The sequence below is a fragment of the Larus michahellis genome, chromosome 15 (genome assembly GCF_964199755.1).
Source record: "Larus michahellis chromosome 15, bLarMic1.1, whole genome shotgun sequence".
In the NCBI taxonomy this organism is placed as follows: Eukaryota; Metazoa; Chordata; class Aves; order Charadriiformes; family Laridae; genus Larus; species Larus michahellis.
In genome coordinates, this window is record NC_133910.1 from 2,348,559 (window position 1) to 2,368,419 (window position 19,861).

Below are 19,861 nucleotides of genomic sequence, written 5' to 3' on the forward strand. Positions count from 1 at the left end.
CAGCCTGTCCCATAGCAAAGGAGTGCTGGGGTTTGGAGCTTTCTTTCCAAAGGAATGCAAAGGTTTTTGCACGTTCGCCCGAGCACCGACGAGCCTGGGATTGGCTCTCAGGGTCTCAGGTCTCAAGCTAAAAGGTGCCACGAGAAGAAAGAACTACAAATCCTGTCCCCAGTTCTGCCCAACAGCTGAGCTGCAGGGCACACACTCTGCAGCCTCAGAAGCTAACCTTGCTTTGGATTCAGCCTCCAGCCATGTCTTCCTGCAGCAGGACACCTTGTGCTTTTCAGTGGGAACAGCAGCACAGCACAAATGCTTTGTAGTTGGAGACTTAGTTATGGTTTGTTACAGGCTTCTCCTGCACTGCGAGTGCAAACAGATGTGGTACCGTGGGCGCAAGAGGTGGCTGGGCGGGCAGAATTTGTACGGGAGAAAATAAAACCGGCAGGAAGAAAAGTTGGCCCTACAACCAACACCTCCGTTTGCAAAAACCACTGCCAGAGAAATCAGATCTCCAAGCGCCTCTGCCTCGGCAGCGCATCTTCAAGTGCTGCTCCCCCTGCAGCTGTCAGGGGCGTTGCAGACTGTGTCTTTTAAGATATCCATACGCAAAACTTACATTTAGGAGACGAGTAGTTTTGCCCTGATGCCGGTCACAGTGCCGAGAGGTCAACCCAAATGCTACACTCAGGCCTAACAGCAGATCCTGCTTCCAGGCTGAAAGGGGCAAGAGAGCTGGGTGCAAAGAGCCACCCTCAGCGACCTTGACCTAGGGAAGGTCTCTGCCACGCAAACCGTTCCCTGTCTGAGCCCCCTGGCAGTGACGCTGCCAGTTGGTGCCTGCCAGGTTCAAGGCATCTGCTCACGAAGCCTGAGAGATTGGGTTTGCCATTTCTCACGTCTTGGGACTTGCAACTTCTATTACAACCAGAGACGGGCAGGCGGGATTTGGTTTAACATCTGTTCAACAGCAGCACTTCACAGAGGGTCCCCAGTCTCACCACCGCATTGTCAGCAACCAGAACCCACCCCTGCGCCGCGGAAGGGCTCCAGCCCCCAGCCTGCCTGCTCGGGGCCCAGCGCGTCCATCCTCCCGAACCGCCGACGCTGCTCTGCTGCCGCTGTGACCGCAGCTCCAGAGCACGCTACTGGAAGCAGGAGAAACTACTCCAAAAATAAGAATTTGCTTCAATTTGCCTCCGGGATACAAGTCCCAGTGATGAAAAATTTACAGTTTGGCACCAGAAGATGGGAATTGTCCAAGAGGCACCAAACCTGACAGCCTGCGGAGATCTCGTCCAGCAGCCCAGGAACTGTGCCTACAGGCACGGGACACAGCGGAGCACCGGCCTCGGTGGACAGCAGAGCGACTGAGATGTTTTTGCATTATGATGATCTCTAATTGCATTTGGGGTGAGTCGGTAAGTGTGAACGTTTAAGGGCCCGCGGCCTTCCTAGCCAGAATGATTCAGCAACATAACAAGTAGTGTAATGCACTGTAGGTATTAAAAAGACATTCGTGCTACTAGAGGAAACCATTCCAAACAAAATGGGAAGATATTCTTTGCACTCAATCAGGAGCACTTACATTCAGAAGGATCTTTGAGCCCATGCACTTCTCTAAGCTTCCTTCAAACCCCAGTTTGACAAAACTGATGATCTTTGTTCCCCTGAAAAATCATACACCTTGGTTTGTCCTTGGCCTTGCGAAGGTTACTTTGAGTGTGGGTACTGAGAAGGTCTACAAAAAGTTGAGGTACAAGGGTTCTCAATGGCAGCTGGCAGACCCCGGCAAGCTTGCTGGTGGCCCACAGGCATCTGTGCTGTCACCGCGTGCTTGCTTTTCCTGGTTTCTAGCGTATGAGCAACTGCTGTGGTTCCCATAAGGATATTATTTAATTGCGAACGGGCTACTCTAGAACAAGTTTGAGGACCCCTGATGTACAGAGTTCACAGAGAAGCTAATTAACACTGGGAATTCAGAAAAGAAGTTATGCTGTAAAAAAAAATATCCAAGAAACGTAACACAGACATTTTCTGCCATGAACCATTTCTCTTAGTTTTAAATCAAGCTTATAAGCACTAGCTAACGCGTTTTAACTCAAAACTGGGAGTGGAGATAGCAGAGTAACTTTCGGTTTTTTTGCGAAAACCGTCTATGAAAAAAGTTAAAAATAAAATTAAAAACAACCCTTAAAGTCTCCCTTCCTGATTTCTAAAGATACCGGTGTTCATAAAACAGCTGCCCTGATAACATGCACTGTATGTCAAGAAGGCTGCAGACAAATGCCCTCAAGGTGTACAGTTATTCAAAGGAGCAAAGTCCAGTGCAGAACTGGTCTGTTCAATGTAGTCTGATTATCCATGGCAAGATGGCCCAGGGGACAAGAGGAAAGGTGGGGTGGAGGAGAAACAAAAGAAACTTCAAGTCACTTTAGATCTCAGCTGCCTGAAGACTTTAGAACATCAGCCTCCCATTGGTCTGCCCACTTGAAAACATTAGAAAGTCTGTCAAGTCCACACACTATCTATGGAAAGGAGCACGTTCCTGGCAGAGGGCTGTCTCTCTCACGTGCTCGGCTTTCCTTTCAAACTTAATTTTATATATATTTATATTTTTATATATATATAAAAAAGCACTTGGTTTCCAGGGGCATTCATAATGAGGTCCACAGTGTTTAGAACTTAAAATTCTTTTTCTTTGTTTGGAACAGTGTTTTAAAGTTTTGTTTTAATTAAAAGACAGTCTTAAAGCATGTTGGACTTCAAAAACATGAGTTTGTTCATGTCTTCTGGACTGAGTAGCCGTCTCCTTTTGATTAAGAGAGCCTGCTCACACATATTTACACATTCGCTTCTGGCACCAACAGCAGGCACTGCTAAGAGCCAAAAGGCTAGCTTGGCTAGTTTTGTATGCTTTTGGGTAACACACGACCAGTACTGAAACAGGTCAGGGGTGGCCTGGAAGAGAGGTTCTTGCAAATAATCATAGACTTCATTTTTCCCGAACCAATCTTCTTCCTGAGCTGCTGTGGCTTCCCCTGCTGCCCGAGGCTTCTTGGTTGAAGGTTCAAATTCTGTTTCTTCTGCCCAGGACTCCTTCACCTCATTGATCAACTCACAGACCTTGCCAATGATCTCTTCGTGCTGGTACGGTGGGACGGGCCGCAGCTTCTGCTGAGGGTCTAAGATCATGGCTACCTTGTGTGCCGAATGGACTTTGAAGTTCTCCTTCAGCGCCTCCAAGAAGAGGTGGCAGAGTTTGCTGACTACGCCAGCATCGTTAGCTTTGGAAGTGAACAGTTTCTCCAGTTTGACGTAGGTGGGCAGTACCAGCTGCAAGGTGGGCCGGCTCTCGTTGCTCAGCTCGATCACCGCCTGTTTCACCGGAGCCAAAATGGCTGCCAGGTTGCTGAGCAGGTGTTTGTTCAGGTTTTGGATGAGGTTCATCTTCTTGGCCCTGCTGTAGAACTCGCAGATCTGCTCGTAGCGCTCGTGGACGAGCAGGAGGGAGTCGGTGACCGAGTTCCAGCAGGGTGGGGGAGAGGTCTCTTCCAGGGAGCCAAAGGTCTCCTTCGAGAGGCCTGTGGATCCTGCCAGATCTTCACAGACATTCAGGAGCTCGATCACTTCGTGCATATTGCGAGCCTGTAGTGTTCGCTTATTCAGCACACTCTGCACTACTGAGTTCAAGGCACAGGCCGAACAACGCAAGCACATGCCTGCCTTGGAGAACGCAGAGGAGTTGACTTTGCAGTCCGTGACGTACACCGTCCTGATCTCCGACATCACAAACTCCGAGAGCACGTTTTGTACCCAGTGGTGGATAAAATCACCATTATCTCGAATGTCTACGCCCTTAATTCCCAGGACGTAACTCTTGATGTGGTTGCCTTCCACCTGATAAGCCGTCAGGATGTAGCAAGAATCGGGGCCGATGCTCTGCGAGTGGCAAGTGACACCGATGCCAAGGCATGCGTTGCTGCCCAGGGCGCAGGTGACTTTCACCTTCACTTGGTTGTACATCCGAGGCAAATGCTTCAGAGCCAGTGTGTTGAAATTGCCAAGGATTTCGGTGACAGAGAAGGCACCATAGCGAGCTCCGCTATCCACCAGGGTCTGCGCTAGCTTGATGAATTCCTTCCCACTCACCACGCTCAGAGCCCCAAGGTCAGTGCACATCACCCTCAGGAGCCTCTCGGCAATGTTCTGCCGCTCCTTCTCTGGGATCGCGCTGTTCCCTACCGAACCGCTCGCGGATGCTGCAGTGAGATACAAGGAGGGAGAGAAAGCACCAGATGAGAATTGCTCCTCTGCAATGGGAGAGGGGAGGAAGTCACAAAACAATTCTGAGAGAGACTTAAAGAGGTGGAACATGCCCAGATGATGGCAGAGACATCTCCAACCCTGGATTTCTTCCCCCAAGGGTTTATGGACAGAGAAACCTCCAGGGACAGGCCTTGCTCTTGCTTAGAGCAGCGAAGAGCTTATCTGTGTGCTTTCCCTGGTGCGGGGACTGAGGCAGCGCGCACACTTTCTACTCACGATCCAGTGCCTTACCCAATGGCATCTCTGCGGTGTTCACTGAGGAACCTCCCAGGTAAGTTGTAATCACATGTGCTGTTTGCTATCCACGTCTATGGGCTGGTGGTCACAGCTTAGCCCAGCTGGAAATCTGGACATCTTTCCTTTTTTTGACTTGAGCCTTTTCTTTGAGACAGTTATTTTAAGAGGAGTTGCTTCAGTGAAGCATATAACTCCCTCCGCCACCTCAAACACTGCTGAAGCCCGAGTTTCCATTTCTTCCTCTGAAATCCAGCAACCCCACTTTGTGTGGCCGATTCTGGGCAACGTGAATCTCATTTCTGGCCAGAGCAGAACATAAAAGCACCATGTTTTTCTATCACCCTTCCCCCAGGCTGCTCAGGCTCAAGTGCTTCAGAACCCATTTCCCACGGGGCTGTGTTTTACCTTTTCCCGTGGTGAAGCGCAAGCTCTCAGGACGAGCTGGGGATAAAGCCAGACGCCGGCTGCCTGTCAGCACAGCGAGTGACAGGTTATGCCTATGTCCCACCACGATGACTAGATTAATTTTTTAACCCCAGGCCAGGAAGTCTGACGTTAGATCAGAAGTTAACTTTTTCTGGGAGTTCCCAAATGCATCTTCCTTACAAACCTTTCCTACCGCTTCCCCAGGGTTCCCAGTACTTTTTGCACACGAGCGCTCCTGTAATGGGAATGGGTGCTCTGCTCTGCAGGGCAGGACAGGAATTACGGACGAAATCAAGAGCAGTCAGGTGAGGAGAGGGGCCTTGTGCATTGCCCATCACTGCTGCACCCACTCTGACAGTCACTTGTTCAAAGCGGACAGGTAAGCCCGGGACAGAAAGGCAAATTACGTACTATTGTTGGCGTTATTTCTTTGGAGCTGCGGTTTCCACTTTTCTTCAACGACAGCTAGAGGCGATCTGGGCTGGCTAGAGGCAATATTGTTCTCGTTGTCAGCTGTGGGGCGAGAGACAGGGAGCTGTTAGAAGCACAAGATAATAATGCTTAAAGCACAAAGAAGGGGAGACAGTACCCATCTGCTCAGCATTTACTTATGGTTCCCTTAATTTCTGGAACAGCATACTACATTCTCTGTAGCCTTTAATCAGTTTTCAGTGAGATGGCAAAGTACTCTCAGAAACCCTGAAAAGTGTCTTTGGACTTGCAACCCATCACCTCCCAGAACGTGGCTGAAACGCCAGCGGCTTTTTCTGTGCATCGGTGCCATTGGCGCCATCAGCACACCTTGAGAAATGTCTCCCAGTCAACTCACGCTGCGCACCAGGAGGAATACATGTTCCTCGTGCAGCCTGACTCGTGCAATTTGCTTGCTTTCGAAATGAAAGGAGGCGTAACAAACATTTATCCTTCTTTTGTTTTACTGCCTCTTTCTGTACTGCAGGTGGCTTCCCTTTTCTTTACTGTTAAATAATTTGTTTTCCAATCTATGCTCGGCTCCTCTGTATCTAAGGATCTTTTTATAATCTTCATATGTGGCTTCCTCCCACTGTAGATAGAGGGCCAATCGCCTCTTGGGCTGCCCGCTGCTGCGTCCGACTGGAAACAAAAAGAAAAAAAACCCATGTTTCTGGAGTGTGATCAGAGATTGCTCCTTCCTATCGCTGCAGATACCCGCGGCCCTAGGGGCCTTTGTGTTCGTGCTCCCACTTCTCTATATGTAACTGGGCTAAGTACTTTGGCTGTCAATCCAATGGGATCTTTCAAGGACATGCAGTCAAGGTGAGTAAATTCTGTATCGTATCCATGTTCTTTCTTCCCCTGTGCCCCAAGAACTTCTCCCCACCCTCGAGAGGATATTTTTTTAGTTCTTAGTATGCTTCAGTATGAAACTGGGCTCTGAAACAGGCTGTGAAGCAACAATAAAGTGCACAATGAAGAGAGGTGGAAGACGAAAGAGAAAGATGGAGAGACTGATGACCAGGCAGAACAGAAGGATGGAATTAAAACCAAAGAAGGCAAAGCAGGTCCTTTACTCATCACAGTTGGACTCATCTCACCTAATTTTGGACACCTCCATTAGACACCGCTCTCTTCAAAGTGGCTCCCTGATGCTCCTTTTACACTCAGTGGTGCAAAACAGGCTTAAGAGTGCGATTCAGTCACCCAAGCAGAACTAGATGTCTCTTGTAGTATAAGATCCATCATGCTCTGAACTCACCTGGAGTCAACGACTTCATCTCCACTGATTATAAAGCGAGTCCGAGCTGACCAGCTCAGGTGCCAATATCTATAGCCTAGGCACACCAGCCTGCAGCGAAATGAATCCTGCCCCAGCGCACCAGCCAGCAGAGCACCAATTAGAGGAATGCCTTCTGAAGGCACACACAGGCGCTTTGCTCTGCAGCCCGGGTTGATCCGGTGCTGGGCAGAGCAGTGGGCTGCCCATCAGAACAAGCAGGAGGGGGCAAAGTTGCTCTCCTTCAGGAGCGGCCATGACCTGGGAGAGAAGGGAGACCAGCAAGGATCTAGAGACAAGCAACGATGTGATGAAACTTCAGCGCTCTCTTCCTTACAAGCAAGTCCTCTCGAATTTAAGGAGCACTGGATGTTAACTGCTGGGGCATCCACAAACCTCAAACCTTGCTGATGAACAGCCATGGACCGCACAGTTATTATTATTAGGTGGGGGCACTGCACTGGCCACAGACCGGATCAATACCTCAGAGTAATCCAGGATATGGCAGAACCAGGGTAGACTGGGACTGGCTCAAGTATGTGCCCAGGGAATTCACTGGTTGGGGCTGGTACTTGGTGGCATTGCCGTGCTCAGGACTGTGGTCAGATGTCGGTCTTTGCAGGTGTGGAAGAGATGGGAAGAGCAGGAGGTGCTCCAGTGAATGCCAGATATCAGATATAACACATCACTTTTCCCCCAGCATTTGCCCAGACTAACTGCTCTTGAGCTAACGCCACCAGCGTCCTCAACTCCAAACATCTGTGGGCAGGCAAAGGAAAATGCTGGATGTTGCCTACTAACTTTGTTCATGGTTCAGGCCTTCCCTGTCTTGGTGAGGCGTGTGGCGCAGGAGAAACTCTCTATTTTTCCTCCCCCCAACACTTTACTTCATAATAATAGGGGATTTATTATGTACAAATATCTGCCAGCGTCCAATATGGCATTAATGAGATTTGTGCATTTCAGCCTCACCTTCCTTATCAGGCAGTCTGTGAACTACACAGATCATGGTTCTTTAACTCCTCTTCACGCCTCCAATCCTTTAATCCAGGTTCAGCCTAGTCGTCCTTTCATTTTTTCAGCTCTAGATTGTAAGAAGGGCATTATATGGTAGCACTCGACCTGAACAAAGTACTCTAAAGGGAGTCAAAGCTGTATATCGTACAGTGTAATTACAGAACAAATTCCTTTGCCTGGTGTTCTGCCGTTCTGTTTCGGCCTCTCAGCATCCAATTTACATTCTAATTGCTTCTTCTCATTGTGTAGCTGCTTTATGGAGCTATAATCTCACCTCACTACCTTCTAGCCTACAGGCTCAGCCCTCTGAATGACTCAAGAGCCAGTATGTCCCTGCTTTTGCTCCTTGAGGCCAGGAGCACGTTCTCTGTCCTCAGTCACTCGCGAGAGGGGCTCAGTGCATGCACCATGTTTAGTTGGAAGAGATTTGCTCCTTGCATCAGACCTGATAAGCCAAACTGGACCCCTGAACACATTAACTGAGGGTGTATTTAACCCATATGGGCTTCTTGTATCTCTGCATCCCCATAGTGAAACGTTCCTTGAGCCAGGCATATGGACTGGTATAAACCGCTACTATGCCAGTGCCCTCGGTATGTGGATCCCATGTCACCAGTCCTGCTGACTACCGCAAGGGTCTCTGCACTCTCAGACTTCGGAGATGTTGTGCCAATGCTGCTTTCTTGGATATGGAAATTCCCAAGCTCTGACAGGCAACAAACTGTGACGAGGGCAACTGCAAGCCCTGTGTAATCTCCGCAGCCGCTCTGCTGAAGCACAACATCCAGAAGCGGACACCCACCGACGCTGGCTGTAGCTTTCACACCTCTGCATTTTGTTTTGCCCTCACCCCACAGCAGCAAATACCGTGCCGCTCGCCCCCAGCTGCACACATCTGGAGGAACGGCTGCTGCTCCCTCCAGAGGAAGAGGCACAAGGAAAGGAGTGGCAAGTGCCACGCAAAGAGAGGCCACAGCTTTGGGGCAGCCTCGGTGACACCTGGAGAACGCATTCAAAGAAGACTTGGACAAGCTTGCTGTCACCGTCACTTGTACCTTAACAAAGTTGAGTTTCCAAGTAAACTTGGATAACTACGGATTACTTTTGTGTTTTGTTTTTTTTTACTGCTTCATTCACAGTTCCAACATAAGCAGGGACAAAACTTAGTAGCCTTAAAACTCAAAGTCAAGGTTACTCATGAAATACTCTCTAATTCCAGCAGAGGTGATCCTGGACACAGTCCTATGCGTGAGACATTCGGGAAGAGGCAGCCAAGCAGAAGACAGGGACTTAGAAACAGCAGGGAGAGATGAGAAAATAGAGTTTAACAGGAGTAATCCTTAACTGGGGAGAGCGGACTTACCCTTTAATGTATCTCTGCTGACATTACATGAGTTGGATCACAGATACCTGCTCCCTCCAGCCCTGTTCTGTGTCCAAAGTAACTCAGGTGAACAAGCCCAGAGGCCACGGGTCATTTGTAAAGAAGAGAGAAGGAAGAAGCTGCAGACAGCACTAGCTTAAAATTTTCAACAGCTCACATCGTGCCAGTGAATTGCCATTCCCCTCCTCTGACACCTTAGCCTTGGGCCCTCCTTTGCAGCTCCTCTACTCAGCGTCACCAAGAGCTGTAACTCAAAATGCTGCATTTCAGCACGAGAGACCAGAAGAAGGAACAGGATGGTCGGGACGTGGCTTGGAGGGAAGCAGAAACCGCCATCGACAGACAGCAAGAACAGGCCCCAACACCGCGGAGTGACAGCAGCTGCTGCCCCCAGCGGAGCTGCACCGCTCCTCGGAGTGCCGTGAAGTCCACTTACTCCACATTAACCAGCTTACACTCTAACAGAGAATAACATCCACAAAACTCATACCATCTCATACCAAATCACCCTAAATGTCTCTTCGTAACATTACAAAGATGATAAATAAAGCAGCTGCTGAACAACACGCAAAGCCTACACTAAGATTCACCACTAAGAACTGGACTGGAACCGAGGAACCACGCAGAACTCAAGGGACACTCATTAAAATTAGGACCAAAATTGAAACACAGAACAAGGTAAGAACTTTGATAAGAATTGCACTGTTAAAGACTAGAAACTACGCTTTTCCTCAAGCCACTTGTCCTTCCGTGCCACTCAGCTCAGGTCTTACCTGTAAAGTGAGGGCAAATGCGGATACTGAACGTGTATCTCCACAGAGCCGCCGTCTGTCGGAGAACACAGGTCTGTCAAAGGCGAGTTAATTTGTAAACCTGTGTTAACTCACTTGAATTTTCATTCAAGAGGAAAAAAAGAAAAAAATTCTGCCAATGTAAAAAAAAATCCTGTTTTTACTTGTTTTAATATTCTGAACGGTGCCTTTGAAACAACTTTGGCTTTGAAATTTTAGAATTGTCTTTTATGTATTGAGATAGAAGACCAAAAAAATGGCTGAGAAACAAAGTAGTAGAGCCACTCCTCAGAGTTTTCTTTTGAAGAGAGCTGAGAAGGAAACGAACAGAACTGCTGAAATAGCGAATTCTTCTCCTGAGAACACATTTCAGTCCTCTGCAGAACTCCAGGAGACAGGAGCACAGAAAAAGACCCGTGTGGGCGAAGGCCCTGCTGCCCTGCAAGCACTGCTGCTTCCTCGGCTTCAGCGAGAACTCCCCTTCCTGCAGGAGGGATTCCATCTGCTGTAGGAGCGACCCATTAATGCTTACGCAATGAGCATTCCCTAGATTACTCTGGATAAAGGGAATGAGGAGCTCGACGTGCTCTGTGCACGGCACGTTTCCTCCCTTCCTAGGGCAAGGAGCGCTATTTGGGACACAGCTGAGGCTCGCATTGCTGCAGCCGCTGCTGTGTGCTCCAGCCTTTGAGTATCTGTTTTGCTGCAGGTGAAATTACTGGGGCTTTGGAAACCGTGAGCACAAAAAGCTCTATTGACACACAACGGGGTCAACGTCAGGCATCAGCGCAGAATTTAATTCTCCGCTTTAAGCGAGTCGAAGTGCCCAGCTTACCTGCATGGGACTGCATGTGCTCCAGGAGATTGTTATAAAACTGGAACTGGATTCCACAAGCTCCACAGGTGTAAGGCTCTGTTTGGGAGAAATCAGTTCAGAAGAATTATACAGAGTATGCAGGGAAGCAGCACACGTGCATACTTCAGTTTGTACAGTAGCGGGGCAGCGCCTTAGGGCCCGGCCCTTGTCCCCTCAGCCCACGTGTGCACGTCACAGCGGCTCCCGAGAACCGAACCCGCAGGGCTCGGGCTGGGATCCGGGAAAGCGCTGGGGCACGTCACTGCTTCCTGGGCTGGGGTCAGGCGTTTTTCCACGTACTTCACTTTACTGCCACGAGAAGGCCCGGGATGGCAGAGGGACAGCTCGGGCACTAAAGTAAAGCACCTGCGGGGTGTGTGGGTGGAGGATCTCAGTGAAGCTGCACAAAGATTTGCGAGGCTGCACACTGACTGGGGTTTGCCAGCTCCTGCCTGTTGCAGGCTGTTTTAAGCATGCTCTTGTTCTTTTTAAGCCTGGAAAGTAAAGCACGGTGAATTCATTTTATATCCAGTTCTGACAAATTGCAGTCTCTGCTGCCTTTCCTCAGTAAGACGAGCACCAGGTTGTGAAAAATCCTGTTGCTCAGAAGCTGGGGCATGGAGAAGTGCCACGGGGGAGCTCAGTGTGGGGGCTTTTGTGGCTGTCAACAAGTGCAGCAAGACTGGGGAATGGTGGGTGCCACTGGGCTCGGCGGCAGCAAGTCGCCGGGGTAAGCAGAGGCGGAGGGGAAGAAGCACAGGAATCAGAGCTGTGCCAGAAGGCCGAGAGCAGAGCAGGAGAGCTGTGTTGCCAGAGTAATATGGATGAGCCGGAGTCAGGAAAGAGCTGGGCGCAGAGCTCCCTCGTGAGCCGAAAGACACGTTTCGTTCTGTTCTAACAAGTATGTTGAAGGTGCATTTTTTCCACTGAATTAACCTAATAGCAAATGTTTGCAGTTGCTCGTTTAAACAGATTTAGTTGAGCGCATTAGTTGACAGATGTAATATCCAACTACAGTGGCTGAACTATGTTAACATTGCAGCTCGGTTCTGTACCTCCAGACAGACCAGCACACTGCCACCACCGAGACTGTGGCATTCTCTTTCCTAACAGCAGAATGGACGAACGCAAGCGTTTGGCATATACACAACTTTGCATCTGAATGCCTGGCACGCACACAGAGCAAGGTCTATATACACACCAGAAATCTGTATCTATGTTCGAAGGGAAAAACATATTCTGTATCAATGAATAAGCAAAAGCACCAGCATCCAGGACGGAAGAACCAAAACACAGGAAAGCACAAGCCTGACTCGGCTATAATCTGCAAGAAGTCTATCTCAGGTAGCAAACCCCAGAATTCATCAGAAGGCTACAGAAGGCTGTGAGGAAAAAACATAAAAGAGACCAGGAACGGTTTGTATACGCTAGACTTCTATGCCGAAGGTTAAACACCCTGCTGTGCCCTTCCCAGAACCTACAGCCCTCTGAAACGATGGAGCCAGCCCCACCTGGAGGAGCTGTGCTCAATGCTTTATTTACCTTACTGTATTTTCTGGTGATGCTACTCCTGTGTTGTGCTGGAGTGAGGAAGTTTGTAAATGCTGTACTTAAGTAACTGTGCTTGTGAGAAAAAGGGAAGACTTTGGCAGCTGAGCGTCACCCTTAGGAATTTCAGGACAGGGGAATTAGGCTGTTTCTGCTGAAATCATCAGTCATGAAATAGTCAGTTGTGGTAAAATGCCACAAGAGGTACAACGTAATCTCATTGTTTAGACTTCTTTTATAATTATCAGAGAGGAGACGACCCCACATGTGTGCAAACCATCCCCCTTAGATACATATTTCAATGTCAGATGACTTGTGTTACAGATGCACCTACTTGCCTCTGCTGCTTATGGAGCCTGGGCTGCTCGGATGGAAACGTCTCAAACTAAGTGGGTTGACTCCCCCGCTTCAAGTGTCAAAATTAACATTTGATTAATTTAATGAAAGAAGTCTCACTTCAAAGAGCCTGCTGAAGGCTGCTGACAGGTTCCTGGCAGGGTCAGAAGAGCTGCAGTGCTGCAGCCAGGGCAGCCAACAAAGCCACCACCTCCGTTCTTTGCCCCATTGCTTTGCTGGAGACCCTTCCCCTACAACAAGAGCTGGGAGAACAGAAAGTCCCGTACACCTCGGGTGCTTCAGAAAGTCTGAAATGTAGAGGTGCCACACCATGGTTCTCTGGGACACTTCCAGGTTTCCATGTGCTGTTTCACCATGAGCATGCACATGCATTCCCTTCTGCCATCTCTGCCTGTAGTAACCTTGACCAGAGACAACAGTGGCGGAGCAATCCATCCTTCACTGCTGCAGTCCAAGGACTCTCCTCTGCTCCCAGACAAGTCCACGAACTCCACAGCTCCCCTAGAAGCAGGTTTCCGAGTGGCCACCAGAACAATTCTTCCCCTAAGCTCAGTTACAGGGAGCCTCACTGGGAAGCAAATCACCCACGTACACCCAGCACCCTCCAAGCACCACATTTCTCACCTTCATTTTCTCTCTTGTTTCACTACATCCTCTTATTTCCTTCTCAGCTTATTTTGTCTCACTGAGCTGCTTTACCTTCCTCCTGTTATATTCTCAGCTATTTTATCACCATAAACCTGTGTTGTCTTTCTTCTAGCTCTCCCCTTGCCTGACTCCACTGCTGACCAGTCTTTTCTGTGTCCTTCCCATCTCCATCCATCATGCAGTGACCACCAAGGTCTCCACAGTTCATCTCAAGTTCCTCCCTCTGCCTCAGCAGCATACTGTGCACTCAGTGACTCTGAAAGGTCTCTCATTTCTGATTCTTCTCAGAAAATACCTTGTTGATTTTCATCCCATTTCCAAAAGCGTCGCCTTCTGTTCTACCACAGAAACATCCACCTCTGGAAACAAAACCATTGTCTCCTTTCAAAAACTGATTTCACATTCTGAAAACGCCAAAACATTTTCTAAATACTTTTGAGACAAAAAGTCATAGAAATCTACAGTTTGCCACAAACAAAACGAATCCAGTTAAACACCAGGGATAAAATTTAAATTCATCCAACAATTCAAAATTCTTTCCCAGGAAAGAGGGAAGGGATGCTTGGGAGAACATGCAGAATCCCAGTGGGAATGACAGAATTCGCTTTATTTCCCAGGGCGTTCTCAACCCTCATACTTCTCAGATTCCCTTTTGCTCCACGGCGCAGAGAGCTGGGAACAGTCAGGCTGGTGGCAGGAGGGTGGGATGTGTCAGTGCTAGAAGAGGGAGAGGGATCTGGACAGCGGAGAGAAGAAAGAGGCAATCTCTACCTGAAACCAGGCAAAAGCCACCGCTGGAAACGAACTGCTCATCTGGGCTGGTTCACACAGTGAATGAATTCCCCCTCCCTTTGACTTCTCCTTGCAACTTAAAGGTACAGTTAACTGGAAAAGTTGTCAAAACTTCTCTGCTTCAATCAACGAACGCCTCCTTTCCCTCTTGGCTTTGCTGGTGGTGGTACAAGGAAATCCGGGACCCATTTGTGCTGCCTGCACCAACCCCCTGAGACCATCTGTGCTCCCCAACAGCCCCATTTGTTTTGGGTGGTCACGACAGGCCTTGTATGTACGAGCGAACAGGACGAGCGGCTGCGCAGTCAGCTCAGAAACGGCCCAGAAATGGCTCAGAGACTGCCGACCTGCGGCAGGACTGCCCAGACAGTCTGTCTCATGCTGCTGGAAACCTCCCTCACCTCCTCAAACCCTTCACTGCTTCTCAGGAACCAATTCCTCTTGCTGCTCCCCATCTGAGGGGGTGGGAGTTGTGGCAGGAGCAACAGGATCCCCTTTCAATGAGAAAAAACCAGCCATTTACCTCCCGTCCTCAGACAGGCTCCTGGCTCTCTCTTGGGCGCACGGGCCTCTTGGCAATGCCAGGTGCTGTGAACTTTCCAGCCCTGCTCCCTTGGCGTGGGCTGGGGAGGAGGGTGCTCTGCTTTCCCCAAGCTTCCGCTACTCGCATTGCCCTGGGCAGATGCTAAAGACACACCGGTGCCAGCAGGTCTCTTGCTGGGTATTTGGCTTGCTCAGGCTGCGGGTGGGACTCCAGTTCACGCCATAACCACAGCTCCCAGAGCCCCGAGGCCTCCTGGGCTAGTGCAGGACGTGGGCTGCATCATCCCAAGACCCCACCAATTCCCAGTGGGCATTCAGGGATGCAGCACTCGCACAACCTTCCTTCACACTTGTATCTCAAGGGAGTGGAGGATTAACTCACCAGGCTGCATGAGAAACTTTCCCTTCCTCTCCTTGTTGCCACAGCTCACTCCTAGTCACCACTGCTCAACCTAAAGCAGCTGGGTGATGGGAAGGGAGGGTGTGAAAACAGCCCAAAGCTCACCTTACGCAGCCACAAAAGGTGGCAGGAGCCAGGCAGAGAGCTCTCACCCAGGCTGCCTTCAGAGTACTCCCCCGTTACGGGCTGAAATCCCGAGCTGTGGTTGCTCTTGCTGTGTTGGCCAGGCTGGGACCTAGGCACAAGGTCCTGCCGTTTGCACGGCGCAGACTGTGGCCTCTGTTACTGACTGCCACCAGTGCATCCTATACAAAAACTTCACATTAACAAGTAAGCCATTAAAATCCTGCAACGTTCAACTCCAAACCTGTAGCCCAGCATTCTCACACTTCGCTAAACATCTCAGAAGATGAAATGCCAGGCTCTTCCTCTACCCACCTCCAGAAAGCAAGCTTTTCACATAGCCAAGACCACGGCCGTGACGCGGGGGCAGCAGTCAGAGACGCTGCGTGTTCTGCAGGCCTTGGGATACATCCTGAGCTCTCCCATGGGCTCATATTCAGCCGCAGCTACAACGCCCTTCCCTGCAGTAGCAGGAAAAGCTGGAGAGCCTGTGCAGCAACAGGGAAACGGCTCTGCCTGGCCCCTGACACATGCTGCTGTGCAGGGATCTCCGATCCTCCATCTTCTGCCCCAGGGCTGAGCTGCACGCAAGAGGCTTTGCTGTGGAAGGGATGGAAACAGGCTCTAAGTCTTCACAAAAGGATAACAAACCATCAACTGGACCCTCAGAGAGTTCAGGCTGCCGCATTAGCCCCACCACCTCTCTGGCTCTATGTTGGTGCTGTACGTTCAGAAGCCTTCTGCAATCCTGCAGCCTAAATTTGGCAGCAAAAAGTCTGTGCATGAAATGGCACATGTTGCGTGGGCCAGACCTGTCCCCACAGCATCGGTGAAGAAGGGGAGAGGGTACAGCATGGAGTGTTATGACAGGCGACCGGCTGCACAGGGCCTACACTGCTCCCCCGCTCTGTCCACCCACCATCTTCTCCCATCTCCTTCCTCCTCCAGTCCCTCCTTCCTCTTCCTATCCCTCCTTCCTCACTGCCCGTCCCCTTCCACTCACAGTCGCTCCTCCCCGCTGCCTGCCATGCAGAGGAGCAGACCCCAGCGCCTGGAGATGGCCGTCCCTGGAACGGCAACACTGTCCCCAATCCAGCAGCTGAGCCAGGGTCCCGTCTCTGAACAGCAATTCCGAGACAAAATACTCGAAAATTTGCAATAAGGAAGAAACCACTCTGAACAGGTTCTGTCTGCCAGCAGAAAAGGGCTACTGTACAGCCAGCTGATCTCAGCGGACTCCTGAGGGGAGTCTTCCCTCAACGTAGAGGGTTGTGGAGAGCACAAGAAAATCCGCGCAAGCAAGAAGTGCCATTGGAACTGCAAACACCCATCCCAGGGCACTTCTAACAGCCTCCTGCGACCTGTCTGAAACTCAGGCACTGCAGCACCCCCGAGCACCGGCATTTTGTTCTCCTTATCCAGCACCAAAGAGCTTTCCTCCCAGAAAATAAGAGACGTTTGTCGGTGGTGCACCGGCTGCTGAGCACAAAGCGCTCCTTCTCCCCAGAAGCATCCTTCCCCAGAAAAACCGACCTCCTTTGCGAGGCAGGTCCCTCTCCGCTCTGAGGGAGACACGCCATCACCTCACCCTTTCCGGCTGCCCAGGTACTCTCTGAAAACACCTTTACAGAACCCTAAAGCACCAGCAGCTGCTGAAGCCTCTTCAGTCTCGAGCCACACAGAACTAACACTCACAGTTGGTTACACATTTTAAAACATCTTTCCCCAGGGTTATTATTAGACATTTTTATTAGCGCTTTATACATACCCAGCAAACAAGGCTCCGGAGTGAGGCACCAGGCTGCATGAGCCAAGACAGAGTAAAACCAGCATTTGTGCTTAGGTTAAATAAATCACTCTAATTCCCATGTTAAGTCTCATTGCCACATCTAAGCCAGAGAAAATAGCAGAGCCTGGTTTGAGGCCAGGAGGGAACACGAGTTGAGAGCTTTTAACAGAAAGTTTCAAGAGAAAACGCCCTGAGCTGCTTGTGCGCAAGTGGAACGCAGCAGCCAGCTCAGCGACTGACGGCAGCGCAGGGAGCAGGCCCCCGGGCAGCTCTCGCCTCAACAGAAAAGACCCACATTTCAACACTTCTATCCACATTTTGATGAAAAACAAATGCAGAAGAACTGTGAGGGAAACCTCTCAGTGTTTTCGCCCAATGTTTCCGTGGGCTTTAACTTTAATAACAGTGTAACTGCATCTTCCCGTACCTTTGACACAAACCGAAGAATCGGCAGCAGTCTCCAAGAAAAACGCCATCACACACCAAAGTAAGTGGAAGTTTCTTGAAAGCAGAACTTCTGTCACTGCCACCTATCTCGGACAACAAAAGAGGTGCTACATAAAAAGGTGCTGGGAAGCATGCTTTAGAAAGGGGAGTCCCGAATACATCACAGTTGTTAAATTTGTTGGCAATAACTGGATTTCTCTTCCAAGGCGAACTCTCGTGTTTTGAACCAAGCTCTCATATTTTCTCATATTTGAAAATGGAGAAAGAATGAACGCCCTCTGCCGCCGTGGCTGTGCTCAGGGTGCCGCGCTCCGGGCTGTCCTACGCTAAGGGACAGTGGTCCTGGAGGCTGGCGCAGACACTATCACCCCTAAAACCCAGTCGCAAGCCAAGCAGTAACCAACCACACTGTAAGGCAAAGGAGGAAGATCTGCCAGCTAAAAGCATCGAGGACCCAGTGCAGAATCTTGAGCAGAGACCACCTGCTTCCACCCATCCCAGACCTGCTCTCCTTCCCCTCCTGCGGCTCACCGCCATGGCCCGGGCTCCCATTTCTCATCTGGGCTCTCAGGCCAAAGGGAACTGTCTCTGCAAAGCCGCGCCGTCAGCTGAGCCATAAAGACAAGTTTTCCTGAGCATAAATATAACTTGAACATGGATTAATTTCCAGTCTTCAAACCTTGGTCTCTCAGAACGCGTTATTACTGGCATATTTCACAAAACTTAACTCCCAGAAGGCTGTGAGTGAGTCTATATCGTCTAGCAGCCACACGCTGCCCAGGAACACCCTGAAGGATTTCTGCTGGATTTAGATCAGAAACCAGAGCCACAGAAGTGAGGCATTTTGTTCCTGACACCTGGACTCACAATAGAAAAACATTTATTCATGAAAAATCCTAAGAGGGCAGGCCAGCACGGCTGCAGGGTGGAAGTCCCTGCCTTTGTGCACCACAGACATCCATCACACTTACTTTGTAAAAGCGGGAAAGGATTTGAAATCAGGGGACTTGCGGTTTCTGCAAAAAAGAAAGAGATTTAAATATTGAGACTGGCAGAGACCCCGCTGCATGCTACACAGCTCCACCTGTCCGCTCACTGATCCTTATCCTTACTCCGCACTTCCAGATTTAACTGCGGCAGGATGGGGGTCTCCGTTTACCGCAAATTATGACAAGTCCAGCTGTGAATTTTCTCTCTCAGTGTCTTGCAAAGTTTCTCATGGCTAGGAATCTGCGTCTTTCCTTCCCATTTTGAAATGTCCAGAGATTTTAACATACACCTTATGCTATAGTAATGGAAACAGTCAAGTGGGGAGGGCCAGCAGAAGAAAAGCTAAGGGGGCAAGACACCCATTACAAATGCTTTTTTTGGGGCCCAGACACAAATTCTCAGATTCACTGTGCAGCTTCCTCAAACTGAAGCTGGGAAAGAAAACCAAGGTGTGTCAGGCTCACTGGATGGTATGCCAACGGAGAGAGTTCCTAAGCAGTGCCCCGTACTTCAGGCTGAGAACACCCATTTTCCGCTGAGCACACCTTGCAGATTTCCCCTCTTTAAGGTGTGACTGAAAGCAATGGAAACCCCGGATGCTCAACGAGCCCTTGGTCAACCAGGGGCCGTCTGCATCCACCCCGCGGTGGGCTGGAGCAGAAGCAGTGATTCTCAGCCCCTCAGACCCTCTGCAGTTTTCTACAGTTTTCAGGTGAGGTCCTTTAGTGTTAAACCCCTGCAAGAGGGGAAGAAACCATTAGTGTTAAATAGTCACTCATCAGTTCAGGGCATTTACAGAACGGTCCCAAGTCCAAAGTTATGAACTGACACATCGGTGAACGAGGCTCTCAGGACGGTCAGACCTGGACTGGTTTGCTTGGAAGGAAAACTTAACTCATTAACCACAGCTCAAGCACAGTGAGCCTTCGTGCTAAATATTTCACCATGATGAGGACCTGAGCTGTTGAAGAGGGCTTCAGCTGCCAGGGCCAGCCAGTAAGGAGTGAAGATGAAGGCATGGATGATGCTTGGCAAATACATGAACAGACAGTGCTATGGAAAGGGAATGCAGGGAAGGCACCAGCTGGATACGAACGCTGCTGATCGCTGAACACATTTCTATTACCCAGTGCTGCACTAAGAGCGCTGTTTGCAGCTCATGAAGTTTGTACCTGGAGGAAGATCTTCACTGAAACAGGTTCCCAATCTGGTCCCACCGAGCAGCTGAACAGGGCAGGCTCCTCCGGGTACCATTCTTGCAGTATTTGTACTCTCTGCCTCTGCTCTGGGAATCGCTGCACTTATTCAGTGAACACATGGATGCTTGCTGGATCATCCCATGGCTTCAGACTTTAAAGGGTTTTTTCAGCACCCCAAAGGCAAGTAAGCTTTTGAGGGCTAAAACCCGGCATTTTACCGTCCCCCTGGAAGTCA

The 19,861-nt window shown here is 49.8% G+C and overlaps 1 protein-coding gene across 2 annotated transcripts in view; it reads right to left on the bottom strand.

Moving 5' to 3' along the window:
- Window positions 1–2,606: 2,606 nt before the first annotated feature.
- The window catches only part of ZNF618 (zinc finger protein 618), a 163,549-nt gene continuing 146,294 nt past the window's right edge, over window positions 2,607–19,861 (bottom strand). For both annotated transcript variants that reach the window (XM_074608347.1, XM_074608346.1), the window contains 3 exons: window positions 10,770–10,847; window positions 5,401–5,502; window positions 2,607–4,259 (listed from right to left, as the gene is read on the bottom strand). In XM_074608347.1, coding sequence (XP_074464448.1) covers window positions 2,746–4,259; window positions 5,401–5,502; window positions 10,770–10,847 — 1,694 coding nt within the window. In that variant the 3' untranslated portion in view covers window positions 2,607–2,745. The remainder of the gene's footprint in view (window positions 4,260–5,400; window positions 5,503–10,769; window positions 10,848–19,861) is intronic.